Here is a 20,774-nt window from a genome sequence, read left to right on the forward strand (position 1 = left end):
AGGACCCCCCCTCCAGCGCCTCCTGCAAACCCAAGCCTCTGTTCCTCCTTCCCTATTAGTATGTTGACAGCTGGCTCCAGAATTCCTTCTGGGGACGGTGAGGAACCATGAGGAACTGTCCATTTCTACTGAGTCACTTGGGCTGGAGGCAAGACCTCCCCAGGGCTCCAGCTGGGGGTTCACATGGAGGCTGGACAGTTGGCACGTGGAGGAAGAGGTGACATCTACACCGGCCCTGAAGGATGAGCAGGGGCCCGGAGTGGAGAGCGTAGGGGGCAGAACAGCAGAGAGAGGGGATGGCCTCAGGAGCCTGCTTGGGACTCTCTCTCTCTCCCGCTCTCTCTGCCCCCCTCCTCCAGGTAAATAGGTAAACTTAAAAGACAGAAAAACCTGCTAACTTGAATGGAGAGCCAAGGTTACCTTGACTTTCCAGAGGGACCACAGCTTTCCTCTGTTTAAAACCTTATTTATTGTGATCTTGTGCCCATTGTCTGGGTTTTTGGTGAGGCCCAAGAGCTTTTCAGCGGTTTGCTAGTCCTCTGTCTGCCCCCCTGGACCATCTAGGCCCCCTGCATGCTCTTATGCAGACAGCTTAATGTTTAGGGGACGAGAAGGAAGAAGATGGGGTGGGGCTCCCAGGCCCCATTCTCAGTCCCTCCTTCCTCTCCCCGCCTCCACCCCCAGACATCCAAGACTCAGCGTGTGACGACAGAGGACAGCAGGTAGTATGGGCCCCACCTCACCTCACACAGTGTGGGACCTCGGTCACCTTGCTCCTAGGTTGCAAACACCAAAGGTCAACAGTGATGTGCAGCCTGGTGAATTCTTGAAAGATGGTCTGATGCCCGATGAAACTGAGAGCCATGCGAGTGTCTATGCAGGAGGGAGGCCTGGCCCATCCTGAGCATGGTTCGCATGGTGGGAGGTCACAGAGGTGATGTTCTTGACAAGGCAGCATGAATGATAGATAACGTCTGTGGAGAGCCCACCCTCAGCGGGGGAACTGCAGACCATTTTACAGACGGAGGAAGTGAGGCCAAGTATCCAGCCAAGGCCGCTCAGCTGGCAGGTGAGGAAGGCAGAGCCATCTCGAATAGCCTAGAATCCCTCTCCAATCGTTTCAGCATGTTCCTTTCTTAGCTGTAATCCCCATACACAGATGAGAAAACTGAGGGCAGATATGGGAGACAGGAAGCACTGATGCTCTGCATGGTCTTGGTTTCCCTCGGGTACCCACGGAAGGCAGAAGGTCTGGGTAAAGGAGGGACTCGTTTCTTCACCAGAAGCAAGATTTGTGCCGGGAAGAAGGGTCTCAGGGGAGGCCTCAGACTCAACATTCCGTGGCTGAGCCCAGGCCTTTACATTGATAAACACTTAATTTGTCATAATTTTTTCTACCACGGGTTGGCATGTACAGTTGCACAGTGTACACACTGCCCAACTTGAAGCGTTATGTGGGCATAAACCTGGACGACCCATCTTGCAGTATGCAAGGGCTTGGCTGGCAAGCACTGGGAAATCCAGTCTCTGCAACTGGGTTGAGAAGCTCCATTCCTCTCCTTGAACCTGTATCCTCATCTACAAAGTGGAAATGATAATCAGAGTCCCTTCATTTCCAGGGGGTTGTAAGGATCATGTGGGATGACAAAATGCCCGTAGCCCTTCACACAGGGCCTGGCAACAGTGGGCTTTCAGTACAATTTAGCTTCTCACACTTGTCTCCTTGCCTGGACTCGAGGGCAGGCAGGAGCCCCACCTGATTAATTCCTGCATCCTTCCCGCCCAGCCTGGTCCCGGCACATTGGAGAAACTGGGTACCCCTTTGCCAAGGAACTGAAGGAATAACATTAACTGGGGGGACACTGGAGCATCAGGCAACGGGCTGGCATTGCCACGCCTAGTTTTCCCTTTTGGAGAGAGCCTGGGACCGGGTGTGAATTACTACCTTCCCTCTCCAGTGTTCATTGTCTCTGGATGAGTTTACCTAAGCAGAGGGTGAAACCAGTGACCACAGGCTGGGTTCCAGTCGGGATGCATGCTCCGTGTGGCCTGGGCCGCACTTAAAATCTTTACAATTCGTGGGGCACCTGGGTGGCTGAGCCAGTTAGGCCTCAGACTCTTGGTTTCGGCTCAGATCATGGTCTCACGGTTTCGTGAGTTCGAGCCCCATGTCGTGCTCCACGCTGATGGCGTGGAGCCTGCTTGGGATTCTCTCTCTCCCCTTCTCTCTCTGCCTCCCTCCCCACTCGTGCTGTCTCTGTCTCTCTCGAAAATAAATAAATATACTTACAATTCATGGCCAACTTAAAAAATTTTGAAGATTTCATTTAGAAACCCGGATTCACAGCTCCTTTTGAAAAATCCAAAGGTCTAGCAGCTCCGGGCCCTCGGGTGGTAGCTGGTGTTGAGCTGCGGCTGTCTCTCAAGGCTGGGTATGTGCCACCAGACCTCCCCGGCCCCTGCCCTTCCCTTATGTTTCCTGCGCTTCCCCTGGTGAACCTGTGACCAGCGCACCCCCCACCCCCCGGCCTTATGGAGCTCCTGTGCAGTCCCAGTGACCTCTCAGACCTTGGTTTGGCATACCAAACTGTGCTGGGGCCTTCCTCTGTGTGATGCGTGTACCTTACTAGCGACAATGTGGAGGTGCTCTCCAAACGAGCTGGCCAACGCTCACAACCCAGCCTGCATTGTAACCATCCTGTGGACCTTCTCTCCCCCACCCGCCGCCCTCCCTGCCTCCCTCCAGTCAGCCAGGCTGCTGCATTGTTTTGGGACGCAAACATACACACGTTATTAGAACCCCAGATCAAAGGCGGCATCCCACAGCCTGCCTCTCAATGGTCCCTTTGTGCAGACAGAAGCCTGCACAAAGTCAGAACCCAGGGACAGAGGGAGGGGCTGGGGAGGGGGGCGCTCAGTACAAAGATATTTGTCACCCAGAGAAGTCCGCAGATCATGAAGCTAAAAGGGGCGCCAGGTGGAGGATGCACCCCCAGTAGCTGTGGGAAGATGCAAACAGAGGAGAAAACACCCATCCCTGCGGTTTCAGAGGGGAGGACAGCCGCGGCCCGTGGCCCAGTGCATGGCCCCCATCTGTCCCCTTGCCCTGGCTGGGAGCGGAAGCTGCTTGGAGCGATTGGGTGGCAGTGACCCGTTGGGCACAGAGTCAGAAGAAACAAAAATGATGTGGGAGGGGCCTGGAGAAGACCCAAAGAGTCCATGGGGGACAGTGTCCCCTCCGGTCAGATGGGTTCATGTGCTGTCATTCCTGCTTACAGCAGACATTTTTTTTTTTTAAAAATAAATCATTGTTGCACTATATGCTAACTAAGTTGGATATAAATTTTAAAAAGTAAATAAATTACAGAAAAATAAACTTGTTTTCATGTTTACTTATTATTATTTTTTTAATGTTTATTCACTTTTGAGAGAGAGAGAGAGACAGACAGAGTGCAAGTGGGGAAGGGGCAGAGAGGGAGGGAGACACAGAATCCGAAGCAGGCTCCGGGCTCTGAGCTGTCAGCCCAGAGCCTGATGCGGGGCCTGAACTCATGAACCGTGAGATCATGACCAGAGACAAAGTCAGATGCTTAACCGACTGAGCCACCCAGGTGCCCCAACTTACTATTGTTTTTAGCGTTTTATCTATTTTTGAGACAGAGAGAGAGAGAGAGAGAGAGAGAGAGAGAGAGACAGAGCATGAGCGGGGGAGGGGCAGAGAGAGAAGGGGACACCGAATCTGAAGTGGCCCCAGGCTCTGAGCTGTCAGCACAAAGTCCGATGCGGGGCTTGAACTCATGAACCGCAAGATGACTCCAGCCTAAGTTAGATGCTTACCTGACTGAGCCACCCCAGCTTCCCTATGTTTGCTTATTTCTGAGAGAGAGAGAGAGAGAGAGAGCACAAGTCAGGGAGGGGAAGAGAGAGAGGGAGACACAAAATCCGAAGCAGGCTCCAGGCTCCGAGCTGTCAGCACAGAACCTGAAGTGGGGCTCGAACCCACGAACTGGGAGATCATGACCTGAGCCCACGTTGGACGCTTAAACGCCTGAGCCACCCAGGCGCCCCAACATTTCTAAAGCCCATACTGTGGGCCAGACATGGAGAGGTGAGGCCGGCACAGACCCGACGAACTCAGGCTCAGGCCCCCACGCAGAGAGCCGGCTTCTCTGCTGTGACCAGGGCATCAGGGAGAGCTGGCATCCGCCAGGGTCCTGCGCTGGAGGCCCTAAGCGTTTCACACACATTGTCTCGTTTATCTCTAGGGCTGGTTGGAACAAAGAAGTACTTTGAGAGTTCAGCTGCTGAGCCAGGAATCTGCCAGCCTGGGGGGCGGTGCAGGCGGTGGTGAGCAGGTACGAGAAGGATTACCGAGAAGAGAGGGGGTTTCTCTAGGAGGGGAACCCACGAGGACCGAATGGAGTCCAAGAGGTCGCGGGGGTGCTGAGATTCTAAGAAGACACTTGCTGACCCTTAGACTTGGCGGGGTCCCAGGGTTCTATTCTGTTCTCTGTCTCCACTCCCTCCCCAGGGGGTCACATCCAATGTCAGGCTTTAAATTGCTTCTAGATGCTCGTGATGCCCAGGTGTATCTCTCTAGCCTGCAGCTTGCTTCTGAACCCTAGGCTCTTGGATCCACCTGCCTACTTGACCTTGCTGCTTGGCTATGCAACAGGCCTCTTCCAAGTAGCTGCTCAGATGGAGCCCTCGGGGTTCCCTGCCCTGCACACAGCTCCATCTGTAGGCTCCCTCCTTCCCAGGGATCAGGACAGGAGCTCTGGCATCTTACACAACTCCTCTTTCTCTCCCCCACCCCCGTGTCCACTGTATTAGCTGACCTCATTGCCTCTGACTTCCAAATACAGTCATATCCTACGTCTCACCTCCTTGGCTGCTATCACTCAGGTGTAAGCCACCATCATGTCACAACAGCGTTGCTGCAGTCACCTTGTCACTGGTCTCCTTGCTTCTGCCAGGCCTCATGCTGCCACCCCCTAATCCACATTCTGCTTGAAGCACGGTAGCCCGGGCACTCCAGGTCACAATTCTCTGTCGACCCCCTCTCCCTCGAGTAAAGCTGAAGCCCTTGGCAAGGCCCACAAAGTTCTCAGGATGAGCCTTCCCACCTGGCAAGCTCAGCTTCCCCTCCCCCTTGAACATCCCATCCCCACACCCCCATGCTTCGGAGCCACAGCCCACCTTGTACCCAAAACATTCACATTATGTCCCTGCCTCAGGACCTTTGCACTAGCTGTTCCCTGCCTGGATCTGCTTTCCCTCCAGTATCCTTATGCATCCTTATAGCTCCCTTCTTCATTTCCAAGTCTTCACTCAAAGACTACTCTCTGACCCCCCTCTACCTAAGATTGCAAACCCTTCCTTGGTATTTCTTCTCCCTCTTTCCCACTTGATTTTTTTCCCCCGTAGACACACCATTTATTTCACTGACTTATTTTTGTCTATTTTCTTAACATAAGAGCCTGGTATAAATTAGGTCTGCTTCACATCTTTGTGGAATGACTTAATTAGTAAAAGAGAAACACGTTTATTTCTCGGGTCCCCCCTCCCTGACTTCTGTCCCTCCTTCTCCAAGTCCTGCTACTTCCTCAGAGAAGAAGCAAGTTATAAACCCTCGCAGCTGCTGCGAAGGCATGGCTTTCCTGGGCTTCAAATGCGGTCTACAGACCAGCGGCAGCAGTCGGATCTGGGAGATTGTTAGAAATGCAGATTCTCAGGTCCCACCCCAGACTGCATTTTAACAGCATCTCAGGGGATTCGTCTGCATGTTAAATTCCAAGGAAGCCTCCTCTCTAGCCCCCTGAGAAAGGGGGGCCAAGGGTCTGTCAGGAACCCAAGGTCAGAACACGTAGGCAGAAGTACCAAGGTTAAGAGCTGGGGATAGGCGGTCTTGGGGACTGAGACAGTCTGTCGCGTGGCTCTCTCCACCTGGTTTGCTATCTCTGCTTCTCTCTGCTCCTGCTCCTGCTTCTTTTTGCTTGTTCCTTGGCTCACGTGGGCTCCAAGTCGCTGCTGCAGGCCCCGGGGCTATGGAGCCCTTCGGTTTTGGAGACCGCCAGCATGCCGACCACAGGCCCTGGGCCTCTCACTTCAAATTCTGCAAAGAGATCCTGGCTCATGAGTCAGGCGTCCAACCAGCTGTGGCCAAGGAGTGAAGGGGCCACGGGGTACCAACATGGCAGCAGGGCCCCCCTGAAGCTGCGCTCTATGGGATGGATGGAGAAGATTCTGGTGGTGGTGGAGGCCATGGAGGAGGAGGGGGAGGAAGGGGAGGGGAAGGGAAAGAGGAGGAGGGAGAGAGGGCCGGTGAGGCCAGCTGGCCATGAACTTCCCTGTAGTGACCCTCTTCCTTCTTGCCTCACACTGTGGCCGTAGAGCCTTGTGCACAGGGGTGTCCAACTGCCCAGAGGCCTGGAGGCGGGCGAACACGTCCTGAGACACGCTAAGTGCACGCCGTAGACACACGCGGGTGCATACCTTCAGGGGGCCTTCCCACGCTGGCTCTGTCCTCACTGAGTTTCCTTCCTGCCACCCTCGTAGGCTAGGTCCCTGGATTAGGACTTGGGATCTCAGATTGGAAAGATTCTTAGAAGCCGTCTAGTCTGGCATTTTCCAACGTGTGTTCCACGAACATTTGTTTGCAATCAAGCTTCCAATAAAGGGTTCCCCAGTTAAGTGAGTTTGAAAAACACTGCTTGTGATGTCGTCTTCTTGAAGAATGACAAAACTCCGTTGCTTACTGAAGGTTCTGACAGGTCCTGCAGAAAAGGAACTTATCTCCCCGTGGCTAGGCCAGGGCTGCCCAAAGTTTCACATGGAGCCCTTTCTTTCACATAAGGATAGCATCTCACAATTCTGGTGTTCTCCATGGGACCTGCTTTGGGAAATGCTGATTGGCCAGATCCTTTCTTCTATTTTATAGACATACAGACTGAGTGTGGTGATTAGGCCCCAGACTGACAGCATGTGACTGAAAAACAAAGGCTTGGGGAGGTGGAAGTTTCTTTCTCCCTTTTTTTTTTTTTTAAATGTTTGTTTATTTTGACAGAGAGAGACAGAGCATGAGTGGGGGAGGGGCAGAGGGAGAGAGGGAGACACAGAATCAGAAGCAGGCTCCAGGCTCTGAGCCGGCAGCACAGAGCCAGATGCGGGGCTCGAACTCACAGACCGTGAGATCATGACCTGAGCTGAAGTCTGACGCTCAACCGACTGAGCCACCCAGGCGCCCCTCTTTCTCCCTTTTGTGGAAAGAAGTCTGGAAGTAGACACATAGGTAAGGCAACTGGGAGGGCTTCACAGAGATGCAGAAGAAGGGTTGAGAGGCAGGGATTGGAGGAGGGCAGGACCTCACCAAGGAGCAGCATGCTGAGGCCAGGCACGCGTCCTCCCTCTCCTTCCCTTCTGGGAAGCCCGTGCTCTGAACTTGCTGAAACACCCCGGACCCGGGAGAGGCTGGTGGCACAAAAATCCAGTTCAGTTCAGCTAATATTTAGGCTCGAGTAGCTGTCTTTGGAGCCTCTTTCCTGTACGACTTGAATCGAGTGGCTTGGGGACCTCACCCCTCGTTCTGGGGGAAGCCCAGCCTCCTTTACCTCATCTCCAAGGCCTGACGCTGGGGCCGCGTTCCTCCTGGCTGTGTCGGGTCCCATCCTTCCCCCGGATGAACACTTCCACTCTGCCGACGACCTGTGTGACCTGTTGCCCTATGACGATCGATTTTGGGCCCGTTCCTTCATTCTGTCCTGTGCCACTAACCCAGAGACGTGATTAGGGTTTTGCCCAGGTTGGGAGCGACCGAGGGCCATCCCACCATAGAGCTGAGCAGGTGACGCCTGCCGATCTCACGTTATACCTCACTGTCCTGAACATTAATTGGCCGGCCCCTCCTCACCAGACTGCCCCTCCTTTGGCCCCTATTTATTGCCCTTCTCTCGTGCTCCTTGGTTCCCCTGACATGCTTTCCTTCCCTTTCCTCGTGGCCATCTCCAAAATTCTTGCGACTTTCTCGTGCAGACCGGTTCACCTCTCCCTTCCTTACGCAAACGGGGTTTGCAGGCCACTTAGCAATGCCCAATCTCACTGCGGGAGGGCGGGATGAAGCAGCCCAGGGACCGGGCGTGGGGGGGAGCCGGCGGAGTTGGGCATTCATTTTCTCTTGAGTGTATCCCAGGGCATATTCCTGGCAGTGTCCTACCTTCTCATTGACAGCGTACCCTAGATGGGGCTCAGTGGGGTCTTCTCATTCCATCTAGAGCGCCTCCTATGGGCAGTGCTGGGTACTGCATCTAGAGACGCCAGTAGGGCAAACCCCCTCCTTTAAAGAGCCTAGACTCTAGGAGGAAAATTTAGTGCCATCATTAAAAAAATAAGGAGTACCAAACCGAGAGGCAAGGGAGGGGACCTTGGCTATTCAGAGCTCTTCAGGTTGGGAAGTCAAGGAGGGCTACTTCTAGGAGGGGGCATTTGAAGGGAGCCAGTGCTTTAACCTGGGGACAAGCGTGGGGGTGACCCACCAGGGTGATGTGGTTTTTAAAAGGAAAAAAAAAAAAACAAAAAACCTCCCAGCTCGACATCTAACAGATTTCACCTAAACCAGCCTTGCTAAATCTCAAGCCCCATGAAACCCGTTTCTGTTATAATCTCTCTCTCTTATCTCTTCCTTCCCATCCTTTCTCATTCTCCTCCCCCAAAGGATGGGAAATCTTCAAAGAAAAAGATGTGTCACTGTAAGTATTCAGCCCAAGAAGTGGGCCAGATAAATTATTAAAACACATAAAAAGACAGTGAGTCGTGGGGCGGGGAGCCAGCAGAGGCCAAATAGCCACCCCAGGTGGACGGTGGGTCCGTGGCCCCCCGGGGAGCCCCTCCTCGGAGTCCTGGACAGGCTAAGATTTCAGCGCATGGCCCATCTCTCTGGTTTCTCGCCCCGGGGCCAGGCTGGTGGGGGTGGTGGTGTCACGATTCCAATGGCAGCCAGGTCCCCGGCGCCTGCCCGGCTGGGAAGGGCCAGGCTGAAGGTGGAGGGGGGCCTTTGTGTCTGGGCTGGACATTTGGGATTTACTTCCCCCAAGACTCAAACTGGTAACTGTGGAGTTTTAGTTCTTGCTTTTATCTCTTTTTGAACTGTAAAAAGAAATTCCCAAGGGGAACAGGGGATACTTTTTTCTCATGAAAGAAGAAAGCCATGACCGGTTTAAGGAAGTAACCAACTTTTTGAGCACTGTGAGAAAGAACGCGCAGACTTTTGCTTTGATTTAGATGCACCCTGGCACCGGTGGGGGGTGGCGATGAGAGAGACCAAGAGCGACCCCAGTAGAATTCCGTTTCCTCTGGAGGGGGTTCCCAGGAGGGCTCCTGCTCTGAATCAGACCCTCAAAACCCCCACCTCCCTCCTGCTCCTGACTCCCCTTCTCCTGCTCTGCTTTTTCACTTGCCTATTGCTGGGTGGGTCGGGGGAGTCCTCACTTCGGCAATATTGACATTTGGGGCTGGATAACTTTTTGTTGTGGGGGCTGTCCTGTGCATCGTTGGATGTTTAGTGGCGACTCTCTGTTTGCTAGGTGTCCTGGCAAATGTCCCGTGGGGGGCAAATTGCCCTCAGTGGAGAGCCGCTGCATAGCTGGCATGTCACCTTCTGACTTAGTGCATGCACTATTTTCCCGTTTGTTAAGTTTCTTGTTTCTTGTCTCACTTCCTCTCGGTAGAGTGGGAGCTGGGGATTGTTTTGTTCCGTGATGGATCGATTGTAAGTGCCTAAAACAGGGTTTGTTTGTCACAGAGCTGCTACATCATCAGAATGGGTTTCCAGATGGGGGACTCTCTCTAATGAAGGTGAGGCTTAGACTGTGTTGGGGCAGGCTCGTATAGAGAAAACAGCCCGGCCAATGGAATCTACAGGCTTCGGTTCAGTCCTCACCAGGCCACCGGCTAGCTGTGTGACCTTGGACAAGTGACTTCACCTCTCTGAGCCTAATGGTTTCCTTTCTTTTTAAAGCAAGGACAAGCCTGCATCAGACAGTTGTGGTTCTGAGGGCTATGCCTGACTCAGGATGATGGCTGGCATATGGTAGGTCCTGGGTAAAGAAGTGCAACATAAAATGGCAAAAACATCACTTTGGGGAGTCCCAGGACTCCTCAAATGAAACCAGCCTGCTAACAGCATTAATGTACCTGCTTATAAGATGAGCCTTCATTTTCACCAAAGAGGACGGATTTGGAGGATAGAAGTAAGACATTGGTGGGTGAAGAAATTTATGACTCTGGAAGCCCATGCCGTTCCCAATGTCCTTTTGTGACATGTAGATGCTCTGGGGCTATGACGCCCAATGCAGTAGCCACCAGCCACACGTGGCCATTGATCTCTTGCAATGTGGCTAGTCTGGGAGGAGATGCGCTGTAAGTGTAAAATACACACCAGATTTCAAGCAATTAGCGCAAAAGAAGGAATGTAAAATATCTCATTATATGTTGAAATTATAATATTTTTGGTATATTGGGTTAAATAAAATATATTATTAATCTCATGTTTCTTTTTGCTTTCTTCTGTGTTGATGAGTAATATGGCCTATATATTTTTTCTTTTAGTGTTCTTGCAAGCTTCTAAAAAATTTTACTTTTGGGTCACTTGGGTGGCTCAGTCAGTTAAACACCGCACTTCAGCTCAAGTCATGATCTCCAGGTTTGTGAGTTCGAACCCCTGCGATGGGGCTCTGTGCTGACAGCTGGGAGCCTGGAGCCTGCTTCAGATTCTGTCTCCCTCTCTTTCCGCCTCCCCCTGCTCATGCTCTCTCACACACTCTCTCTCTCTCAAAAATAAATAAACATAAAAAAAATTTTTTTAGGGGCGCCTGGGTGGCTTAGTTGGTTAAGTGGCCAACTTCGGCCCAGGTCATGATCTCAGGGTTCCTGAGTTCAAGGCCCGTGTAGGGCTCTGTGCTGATAGCTCAGAGCCTGGAGCCTGCTTTAGATTCTGTGTCTCCCTCTCTCTCTGCCCCTCCCTTGCTTGCATTCTGTCTCTCTCTGTCAAAAATAAAAATTTACGGGCGCCTGGGTGGCTCAGTTGGTTGAGCGTCTGACTTCGGCTCAGGTCATGATCTCACGGTCTGTGAGTTCGAGCCCCGGGTCGGGCTTTGTGCTGACCGCTCAGAGCCTGGAGCCTGCTTCGGATTCTGTGTCTCCCTCTCTCTCTGCCCCTCCTCTGCTCATGCTCTGTCTCTCTCTCTGTCAAAAATAAATAAACATTAAAAAAATTTTAAAAAATTACTTTTATTTTAATTTTTTCTTCTAGTATCATTAACATACAGTGCTATATTAGTTTCAGGTGTACATAGGAGTCAATAATTCTACACGTAACTCAGTGCTCTTCGCGATAATGCGCTACTCTTAATCCCTGTTTCTTTTTACTTAAAAAAAATGCGGCTACTAGAAAATTTAGCTTTACACATGTTGCTCACATTATCTTTCTTGGGCAATGCCGCTCTAAGGAGTTGGCAAAAAGGGCAGACTTGAGCCTCCATTTTACAGACCTGAAAACTGAGGCTCACGCAGAGAACTCAGTCCCGGGGGCAGAGCTGGTCTTCTCACTCTTCGCACAGGGTTTTCTTTCCCCATGCCCAGGCTGACGGGTACCAGGCCCAACTTGACAGGCCCACCGTGTCCCCAGTAGAGCAGCCATTCTCCCTGAAAGCCACAAAGGTGGGGTGGAACCCCTTGATGTCTCCCTCCCCTCCGCAGAAACTTCCCCAGACAAAACAAACAAGCCCATGGGTCTGGCGAACTGCAGCGGGGAGCGGAAACCAAGGAAGATCAAAGGCCCAGCGGTTACCCCCTTCCGGGCCGCGCAGCTGGCAGCGCGCCTCGACCCCAGGAGGGCACCCACGGGCACCGGTATGAGACATCCGAGTGATTGGCTGGCAACTCGTGGCTTTCGGACACTTGTAGCCGCCAGGAGTGGGCCGGGCTCACAGTAGGCTCAGGCGCGGTGGGGCTCCTCTTGGACTCCCAAATCAAAACTTACAGAGGGGCGGAGGGAGGGGGAGACATGGGTAATAAGCGAATCCTTTCTGCAAAAGTCAGGTCGTGGGAAGACTGGGAAGGGGCCGCGAAGCAGGCTCGCAGCAGACCCTTAGCTCCCCAGCAGCGTCTCCTTTTCCGACCTCAGTTTCAGCACCCGTAAATTGGAGCCGCCGAGTCCTGCCCTGCTCTCCTCCAGGAAAAATAGAACGGAGGGAAGGCGCAGTACTGTTAGTGGAGCGGTGGTTCTGGAGAAGGCAGGACCCAAGAGGGTGTCTGTCCCAATACGCCTGCTGGCCAGAGGCCCGCCCCCCTACTCCGGTCCCGAGTCCTCGCTTCTCGGGTCCCGGGTCCCGACCTCCTCGCCCCCTCGCCCCCTGGTCCCCCGGCCCCCACGGCCCTCCAGCTCCCCGCGCGGGGCTGAAGACCGCAGCCTGGAGGGGGGCGCTGTGTCCGCCCGGCGGCGCCTGGCCCCGCCCTGCCCCGCAGCCCCGCCCCCCCGCCCGTCCCCCGCCCGCCCCCTCCGCGGCCCGCCTCGCCTTTGATGCGCCGCGCCCGGCCAATGGGCGCGCGGGGAGGTGCGGGCCGCGGCGGCGGGCTGGGGGCTCGGCGCGCCCGGGCGTCAGTCGGGCCGCGGCGACGGCGGCAAGAGCGCGTCCCGGCGCCGCCTCGGGCTCCGCTCGGCTCGGGGTTTCTCCAGGAGGAGGAGAGCGAGGCGAGGCGCGGCGAGCCGCCGGCCCCGCGGACCGGGCGCATGGCTTAGGGACGCCCCCGCCCGCCGCGCCCCCAGCATGGGGAAACTTCACTCCAAGCCGGGTCAGTGTCCCCGCCCGCGCGCCGGCCCCCTGGCCCCGGCCGTCCTCGCCCCCGCGATTGCTAACTCTCTGCCTCTCCTTTCTTTCCGGCTCCCGCCGCCGCCGCCGCCGCCGCCGCGCGCGATGTGCCTGCAGCCGCCGTGTGCAAGCGCAGGGAGAGCCCGGAAGGTAGGGGCGCGCGGGGCACCGACCGGGGGGGATGGACAGGGAAGCACCGCGGACCGCGGCGGAATGGCCTAGCTCGCGGGATCTTATTACCAGGGCCACCCCCACCCCTTACTCCGGCCACCAGTTCCACAGACCCGCTCCGGGAACAGCCTTCTTGCCCCCCCCCCCCCCTTTTCTGTTCCATCCACCCGCTCCTCTCCGTCCTGTGCTCTCTCTTCTGACCCCCAAGCCCTCCTCTCGCCGTCCGCGCCCTCCGCGCTCCCTGCGCCCCCTCTTCAGACTCCTAAGCCCCTTCCCCCAAGATTCTGCCCCCTCTCTTTCCGGCCCTCAGCCCCTTCCCCCGAGATCTGGGCTCTTGCGCGCGCTGCTTCCCTCTCCTCACCCTCCGTTTCCCTCTTCCCCTCATCCCGTGCTTATTGCACCCATCTTCTGATCCTCACCCCTCTCCTCCGCAGTCGCGGCCCCCGGCGCTCGCTCTTCTGATCCTCAGACCCTTCCTCCGGGGTGCTGCTCCCCCTTCGCGCACCGCGTTAGGTCCCTGCTCCTGGGGCTTCGCTGGACCCCTTTCTCCTGATTACCTGCGTCCGTTTCTCGGATTGTGTCCCGCCTCTCAACTCCCTCCTGGCCCCCGCTGCCTCTGCCGCGCCCACTCGCCCTGCTCTCTCGGGTAACTTTTCGCCCAGGGGCCAGACTCAGGGGGCTTCGTGTCTTCCCCGCCCCAGGTGACAGCTTCGCCGTGAGCGCCGCCTGGGCTCGGAAGGGCATCGAGGAGTGGATCGGGAGGCAGCGCTGCCCCGGCGGCAGTTCTGGGCCCAGACAGCTGCGGGCGGCGGGCACCGTTGGCAGAGGAACCCGGGTACGATCCCCTCCTACCCTCCTTTCAACCTCAGAGACGGGCCTCCTTACCCACCCACCCCAACTTTTAGCACCCTCTTGGCACAGCTTAAGTCCAGAAGCCCCTTCTCAGCTGCCCCTGCCCCCCTAACATGACCCTGTACCCCCCTGTCTTGGGGAACCTTAGAGGTGGCACAGGTGACGCAGTCTCCTGCCCAGCTGGGGAAAGAGGGCTGTTTGGGGGGAAGGTCCTAGGTGACGAGGTGGTACAGGTCCAGTCTGTGGGGAATCTTGTCTGCGCTGGAGGGACTTGGGGGCCTGCTCTGACTTCTTACCTTGTTTCTGCGTCAGCATTCAAAGGTGGATCTGGAGGGGGGTGGCTAATAAGACAGGGAAGGCATGAAGGAGGGGTGTCTGGGTGGAGGGCAGGACTGTGGTGGCCTCCAAATGTGTTCCAAGTGTCTGTGGCGTTCATCAGTACCATCTGCCCAGGAACCCCAGTAGAAAGGGCTGTGATCTGGGTAGCAGAGTTTGGGGGGCACTGAGACCTGGTAGGTAGGTTTGGGGGGCACTGAGACCCCATCATTTGGCCCACAGGGAGAGAGAGGGTCTCATTCCACTGCAGCCCGGGCCTTGCCCCAGTAGGTCCCCGAGGCTGGAGTTGTTCCTGGGGGAGCAGTAGACGTGACAGGGGAGCGAGTGAGTCAGGCCCCAGCTCCTGGCCTGGGACTGGTGTTCACAGATGTCCTGTGAGCTCTGGAACTCTGCACGGGGCTTTCAGATGGTCTGCGTGGAACTCGAGCAAGCCAAGGATCAAAGGATCAATCAACTTTTTGATGTGACATTTAATTTTTTTTTTTTTTTTTTTTAACTTAGAGGGGGAACAGACTGAGTCTCAGGTCTGGTTAGTTCTTTGGTCTCGTCCATGGGCTAGGGAGGGGCCTGGGGAGTCTTTGGAGGTGTGTGTGTGTGTGTGTGTTTCCGGGCGGTGGCACCTGGGCTCTTTGCAGCAGCCCCGTCGCAGGGGGCCGGTGTTGGGAGGTGAGCCTGTGGATAAAGTCGACTCTTGTGCATGTATGAAGTAACCTCTGGGTCTGGGAGAAGCCCCCGCCTCCTCCTCTGGTGGCTCGCTTTAGCTGGGGGCTTTCTCTTCACCATTTTTCTTCATCTGTTGGCTGGGCTGGAATTGGAGCTGCTCTCCCCTAGGAAAGGTCAAAACTTGGTGGGTGGGGGGCACTGCGGTTGGGGCCCTTGAGAAACAGAGCCACAAACTTCCCTTTCTTCCCCCAGCGTTTATAGTTTTTGATCTACTTACTTATTTAAAGCCCAGTGAAAATGATCCGATTTAGCCCTATGAACAAATGCATTTGTAGCTCAAGACAGAGGCCAACTGAGTGGATTTCCATTAATCAAGTTTTGGGTTTTTTCAGCCTGTTTATTTTTACAAAGTATTCCTGCAGAATGACATTTATTTGCAGTCCCCCCCCCCCCCCAACCTTTTTTTTTTTCCTTTCCTCAACTGCCAGGCAGCTTGCTCCATGCTTTAGGGGAAACTTGAAATACAGCGAGGGCTTACTTCAATTGACTTTTATCTTCAAAGCCATAACAAATGTTACCCGCATGTTTTTGGTGGGTCTCCTTGGCATCCAGTCCTGGAGGATGGGAGGGAGGAGGAAGGAAGGAGAGGAAAACAAAAGTCTGTCGTTTTTAATTAAATAGTAGTGTTCCCAGCAAGAGGAATGTGAGCCAGTAAAAGTTGCCATTGGGGGAAATGAGGGAGGGTGGGGAGGGGGCCCCAGCTTAAGTCTGTGGCTTTGGTGAAGTCACGGAATTTTGTTGCCTGGTTTCTTCCCCCAGCTGAGGACAGCGTGGGGGTGGTGCTTGCCCCCTCCCTTCCTCGCCCCCCTCTCTCGGAGAAACACTGAGGGGTCATTAATGTTTGTTCAAAGCACTTTTGAAGATGTGAGACACAGAGCCATCAGCGTGACATATGTTAGTGGTGGCGGAGGGTGGGCCCCGCCATCCAGGATATTAAGGGGAGGAAGCCTCTGCTTCTTTGGGAGTTATGCTTGGTGACTAGGGTCCAGACACCTGCGTTCCTACCAGTCCCTGGCCCAGCCACCGCATCTGCAGAGCGGGGGCTGGGGAGCCCACCCTGGGAGAGGTCAGGGTAAGCCCAAACGTGTAGGCCTGCATGGTGGGGGCCTGTGCAATGATTTCAGGTGGTGCCTCGAGGAATGTTTGTTATCTTAATAGTGAAGCGCTGCTTTTCCCAGGAAAGGTAGTAACTAGGACATCAAACCCCCGATTTCACGGATATTATCGCTTAGGATGAAGCTAAATTGAAAGAGAGCGGTGAAAGTTGATTCCGGGAAAAATATTAAGTACAAGTGGTCAAAGTCGTGACTGTGGAAACAGGATGCTCAGAGTTTGGGAAACACCGAGAAATGGTAAGTAAGACAGCAGTGAGCAACCTTCTGTCCAGTTTAACTCCCATGATTCCCAGTGGCACAGAAAGGGTTCTTCCATTAGCTCAGCGGGAGGTAGGGTGTGGGCTCCAGAGTCTCCTGGATTCCAGGGGCTGTCAGAGGTCCCCCCACCAGCTCCAGGCCCGGCTTGGTGGTGGCCTCTGTCTTCACTCCTTCACGTGGCCTTTCACCAGAGTGGCTGGAAACATATTAGTGGTTCATCCAAGTAGCATTATTATTATTGCGATGAGAACTATTTATTAAGTGCCACGTGTATGTCAAGTACTTTGCTTACATTATCTTACTCCTCCTTATAACCCTATAAAGTTGCCAGCCAGCTTGTGTGAACTCTTTCTGGAGCACTGTCTAGACCACAGAGGCCACGTGTGGTAAAGCCCTGTGCTGGACCATCTGCCCCGAGGGCGCCACACTTCATGTCCAGAGAGATGGCATGCTGACCCGCTGCTGAGTACTTTGGGAAGAGGCAGGCTGTGGGGCAGGCGGAAGGGGCCCCTGCTTGCCGTCTTCCTCCCTGACCGGGTCTGAGTAGCTTAGTAAATGTTCAGGGTGGGTCCCGGTTGCATGCAAGGTCCTGGGATGTGAGAGGATGACCTTGCTGGCACCAACCTAAGCCTGACCTTCCGAATACAAAAATAAATGAGGTCAGGCTCTGCCACCAGAGCTGGTCACCTTGTATAAGCCATTTTACCTAAGCTCATCTGCAAAATGGGTATAATAACATTCCCATCCCTGGCAGGGTTATGGCAGATGACTCCTCAAAGAGCTCAAAAGGGAGAGAAGGTACCGGGAGGTTTGCTGAGGCACCGGTGGGGGTGGGAACGGGAGCCCAGATTACAAATCCAGAGGTTTCCCACCTCCCCTGCCCGGCCATACCGTATAGAAGCACTTGGAGGGACACAGGCTAGGGCCGGGGCTTCCGCTCTTTCCGGGGGGACATGACAAACTTCAAGGAAACTGGAGCTCAGAGGAGAAAAGCGATGAGAAATGGGAGGTGTCCACGGTACGAGCGAAGAACAACAAAGCGAACAGTTTATATGCCAGACAACAATGTGCTAACCAATTAGAAATTTACATAAGCATAACCTCAAAGAGATAAAGAAGGATAGTGAAACATGAAGCTACAACAGGCAGTTACGAAAGAGAACCAATTGGAACTACTGGGTCTGGAAAATGTAATATAATATCATGAGCGAAGTAAAAAAGCTTGGTAGGTGGATGGAACAGCTTAATGGACCCAGAGAGCCTGATAGGAAAACACCTGGAAAAGCAGAATCTGCTCCCGCGGCATGTACATGCGAGAGCATACGTGAGCGTGGATGACCAGATTTAAGGCGGTCCCCTCCCCACCTGCCCCCACCCGCCCCCCATTTGGCCCTTTTGTTCTTTTATGGCAAAACTGCCTGAAGAAACCGGCTGAGAGCCGTGGTGCCGGTCGGCCTGCCTCTGGATCGAAGGTGGCTGCCAGGAGGGCTGGTAATTTGAGTAGGGGGCACCTAGCGCATTTTGATATTGGGGGACGATTGGGAGGGTGCAGGCCGGGCTGGAGCCCACGGGGACGTGTGCGGATGGGTGATGGGGTTGGAGGCTGGCTCCTGGCCCAGCTGCTGCCCGAGTTGCCGGATTCCAGGGGAATTACCCTTGAATGATACCAGTTGGCACAATTAAAAGGCCCCATGTCTTCACCATATGGAAAGCGTTAGGCCTCCTTACGTGGTTTCAAAGCTATGTGCCGGGAGGTACACTTGACATTTGAGGTAAAGCATAAATTAAATATTTGGTGTTTCAGAATTAAAAGATGATTTGCTTTGAGGCTGGTGGAGGCCTCTGGGCCTCCACTTGCTGGCATCTTTGGGTTCTCCATGGAGGGTCTCCTCTGTCCGTGGCACCCGGGACTTCAGAGCCCCACCTGGCAGCTTTCTTTACCCCTGGGGAGCAGGGAGGAGAGACTGGGGAAGTCTGAACTGGGCAGGGTGCTGGGGGGGGCTTCTGGTTTCCAGTAGGGCTTGGGTCCCCCAGGGTGGTGCCGGGGGTGGGCGAGGGCATCATACTCTGAAGGCTTAAACGAATCTCTGTGATGTGGTCTCTGGGAGACTTCGAGGAGCGTCTCATCCTGCCTTCAAAACTCTTCTTCTTTGAGAAGAAAGTTCCCCTGGGCCAGGCCGGTGCGTGTTCTGTTTCCTTGAATTCAGGAAGAGCCCCTCCTTCAGGACGTCAGCTATTAATTATGATTAATAATGAATTGTTATTATTAACTCCCTAGCTGTACCAGGCATCGAGGACATAGTGGCACAGAAAAGAGATGTGGCACCTGTCCTCCTGTGGCTTCTAGTCTAAGAGAGGAGACAAAAAGAATCCACACATAAACAGCCAAATTAACAGGCAGCAGGCCTTGGGAGAAGCTGTGTGAGTGACATTCGAGCAGAGACCGGAAAGGCCGTGAGGAAGAGGGTGTGAGAGCGGCAGATTGGTTTTCGCGCAAGGAGTAGCAGACCGAGGCCCCGGGCTTGCTATTGTCCCTGAGAACTGGGTGGTGTTTGGGTTGGGATGGTGGACCCCAAGGGGCTCGCAGCCTGTGGGGACTACAGATCTCTCCCGGTACTCAGTCTTTCTGAAGAGCCCTGTGTGTGAGTGGCTCTTGGCATGTTTGAGCCACCTGCCCCCCTGGACAGGTATGTGGGGTGGAACCGGGTGGGTAGTCAGTGTGCCCCCTGCCAGCCATTAGCTTGCCCCTTAGATGTGATTAATGTGGATCGTCATGGACGTGGGGACTTGGGGGCTTTACTCCAGCTGTTTGGATGGATTCATTGCCCCTGCTACCCTGAGGGGAGAGGAGGGGCGCCTGTAGGGCCAGAAGCCCAGTTGTGGGGGGATAGAGGGGACCTGAGGGGTGGGATTGGATTGGCTGCTCAAGGCAGAGAGAGGCACCCCATGGGCTAGGGGACAAGAGCCAGGGACAAGCCAATCCCAGAGAATGGTTGTGAGCCTGTGCCTGAGGGTAGAGGCTCCCTTGCCTTGGTTTACCAGATGTGTCTGAGGAAAGGGAGTGCCAAGGAACCCTGTGGTCAAGGGGCCAGTGCCCTGGCTAAGAAGAGATCTGCTACCTCTGGTGAGCCAGGCACCCCCCCCCCCCCCACAAGTACTAGCTTGGGGGGTGCTTATAGTCTCACTTGCTGGCTGTGAGTTCCCAGTGTGCTTCGATTTAGAAACTTTTGGAATTTTTAGGTCGCTTGTTGGATTCCAAAGCAGGCGCTTCCGGCTGCCTCCCTGACTTCCCTTTTCTTTTTCACTCACACATGTTCTTTTTGTGGCTCTTGTCTCTGACAGACATTCTTTCTCTTCCTCTCGCTCTCTCTCTCCCCCTCCCCTCCCCACTCCTCCGCCCTCTCCTCCTCTCCCCCTCTCCCCGAGGTAGGAAAAAATTCAGACTCTCACAAACAAAATATCTGCCATTCCATCTGAGGGAGAACTGAGGCAGGAGCCCAGAATATCCTGGAAGAAACGCCAGAGAGAGCTGAAGGCCTCAGTTGTTTAATCTGGAATCTTTGATGTCACCGGGCTCCGTTTATCCTGGGAGGCTGCCTGCCTCTTTAGGGCTGGCTTCAGACTCTCCGCATGAAGAATGGCCGAGAGCCTTCAGGGGCTGGAGGAAAAGCCTGATCACTCCCCAAAGGGCAGGCCTGATGATGCTGCCCCCTCCTGCCAAGCCCAGGTGGGGTGGAGAACCTTTTCCAAACAAGCACTTCCAGAGACATAAGTAATTCTTTGATAACTTCGCGGGGAAGCAGAGGGGGCCCTTTATCCATGTGGGCAGCAGTCACAGGGCTTTGCGAGGAAAAGCTCAGGTCCCTCCTTGGGTCATCCCTGGCCCCAGAAAGGCGGCTCTGCCTACCCGGGCGTGCCCCGGGTGTGAGTTTGTTTAGAGGGCTCCAAGGAATTGGTCTGGGCTTCACTTTCCATACGTGTGGAGCCACGTGGGTGGCGCCCTGTGTGCGTGGCCTCGTGTGTGGCTGCTGCCTTTCAGGGGACCCAGGGGTCCTGGGGGGTGGTGGGAGGGGGCTTCGCAGTGGTGTGGCCTCCCCTCCCTCCTTCAGGCCTCAGGTTTTCCAGCTGAGAAGTAGGATAAAATTATTTGTTATTATTTAGCAACTATGAATGCATTTTATTCAAGTCGGTCCTGCATCTATGCCTTAGATGTTGAGTACCTATTTTAGGCCAGGTATACATTTGCTCTGCCAGGAGAGCTGGTGCTTGGTTCACGGACTGTATATACTCTAGTAGGAAAAGGAAAATAGTTTTAAAAACAAATGACACAATTGAAGTTGTGATACGTACCTCACAGGAGGAGCACTGGGTGCTTTGAGAACATGGATTCGGGATCAGAGTGAATCTGGGTGGCCGTTCATTCGCTAGGTGTTCGAGTGTGCTTACGATGTCGTGG

The 20,774-nt window shown here is 54.5% G+C and overlaps 1 protein-coding gene across 2 annotated transcripts in view; it reads left to right on the forward strand.

Moving 5' to 3' along the window:
• Positions 1 to 12,697: 12,697 nt before the first annotated feature.
• Positions 12,698 to 20,774, forward strand: part of NKD1 (NKD inhibitor of WNT signaling pathway 1) — an 83,515-nt gene continuing 75,438 nt past the window's right edge. The window contains exons 1-3 of one of the 2 annotated variants that reach the window (XM_019455977.2): positions 12,698 to 12,846; positions 12,981 to 13,013; positions 13,736 to 13,869. In XM_019455977.2, the coding sequence (XP_019311522.1) occupies positions 12,822 to 12,846; positions 12,981 to 13,013; positions 13,736 to 13,869 (192 nt within the window). In that variant the 5' untranslated portion in view covers positions 12,698 to 12,821. Of the gene's footprint in view, positions 12,847 to 12,980; positions 13,014 to 13,735; positions 13,870 to 16,177; positions 16,298 to 20,774 lie in introns of those variants that run through there. The other variant, XM_019455978.2, reaches the window with a different exon arrangement.

This window comes from Panthera pardus, unplaced genomic scaffold (assembly GCF_024362965.1).
Source record: "Panthera pardus isolate Hobbes unplaced genomic scaffold, ASM2436296v1 HiC_scaffold_18, whole genome shotgun sequence".
In the NCBI taxonomy this organism is placed as follows: Eukaryota; Metazoa; Chordata; class Mammalia; order Carnivora; family Felidae; genus Panthera; species Panthera pardus.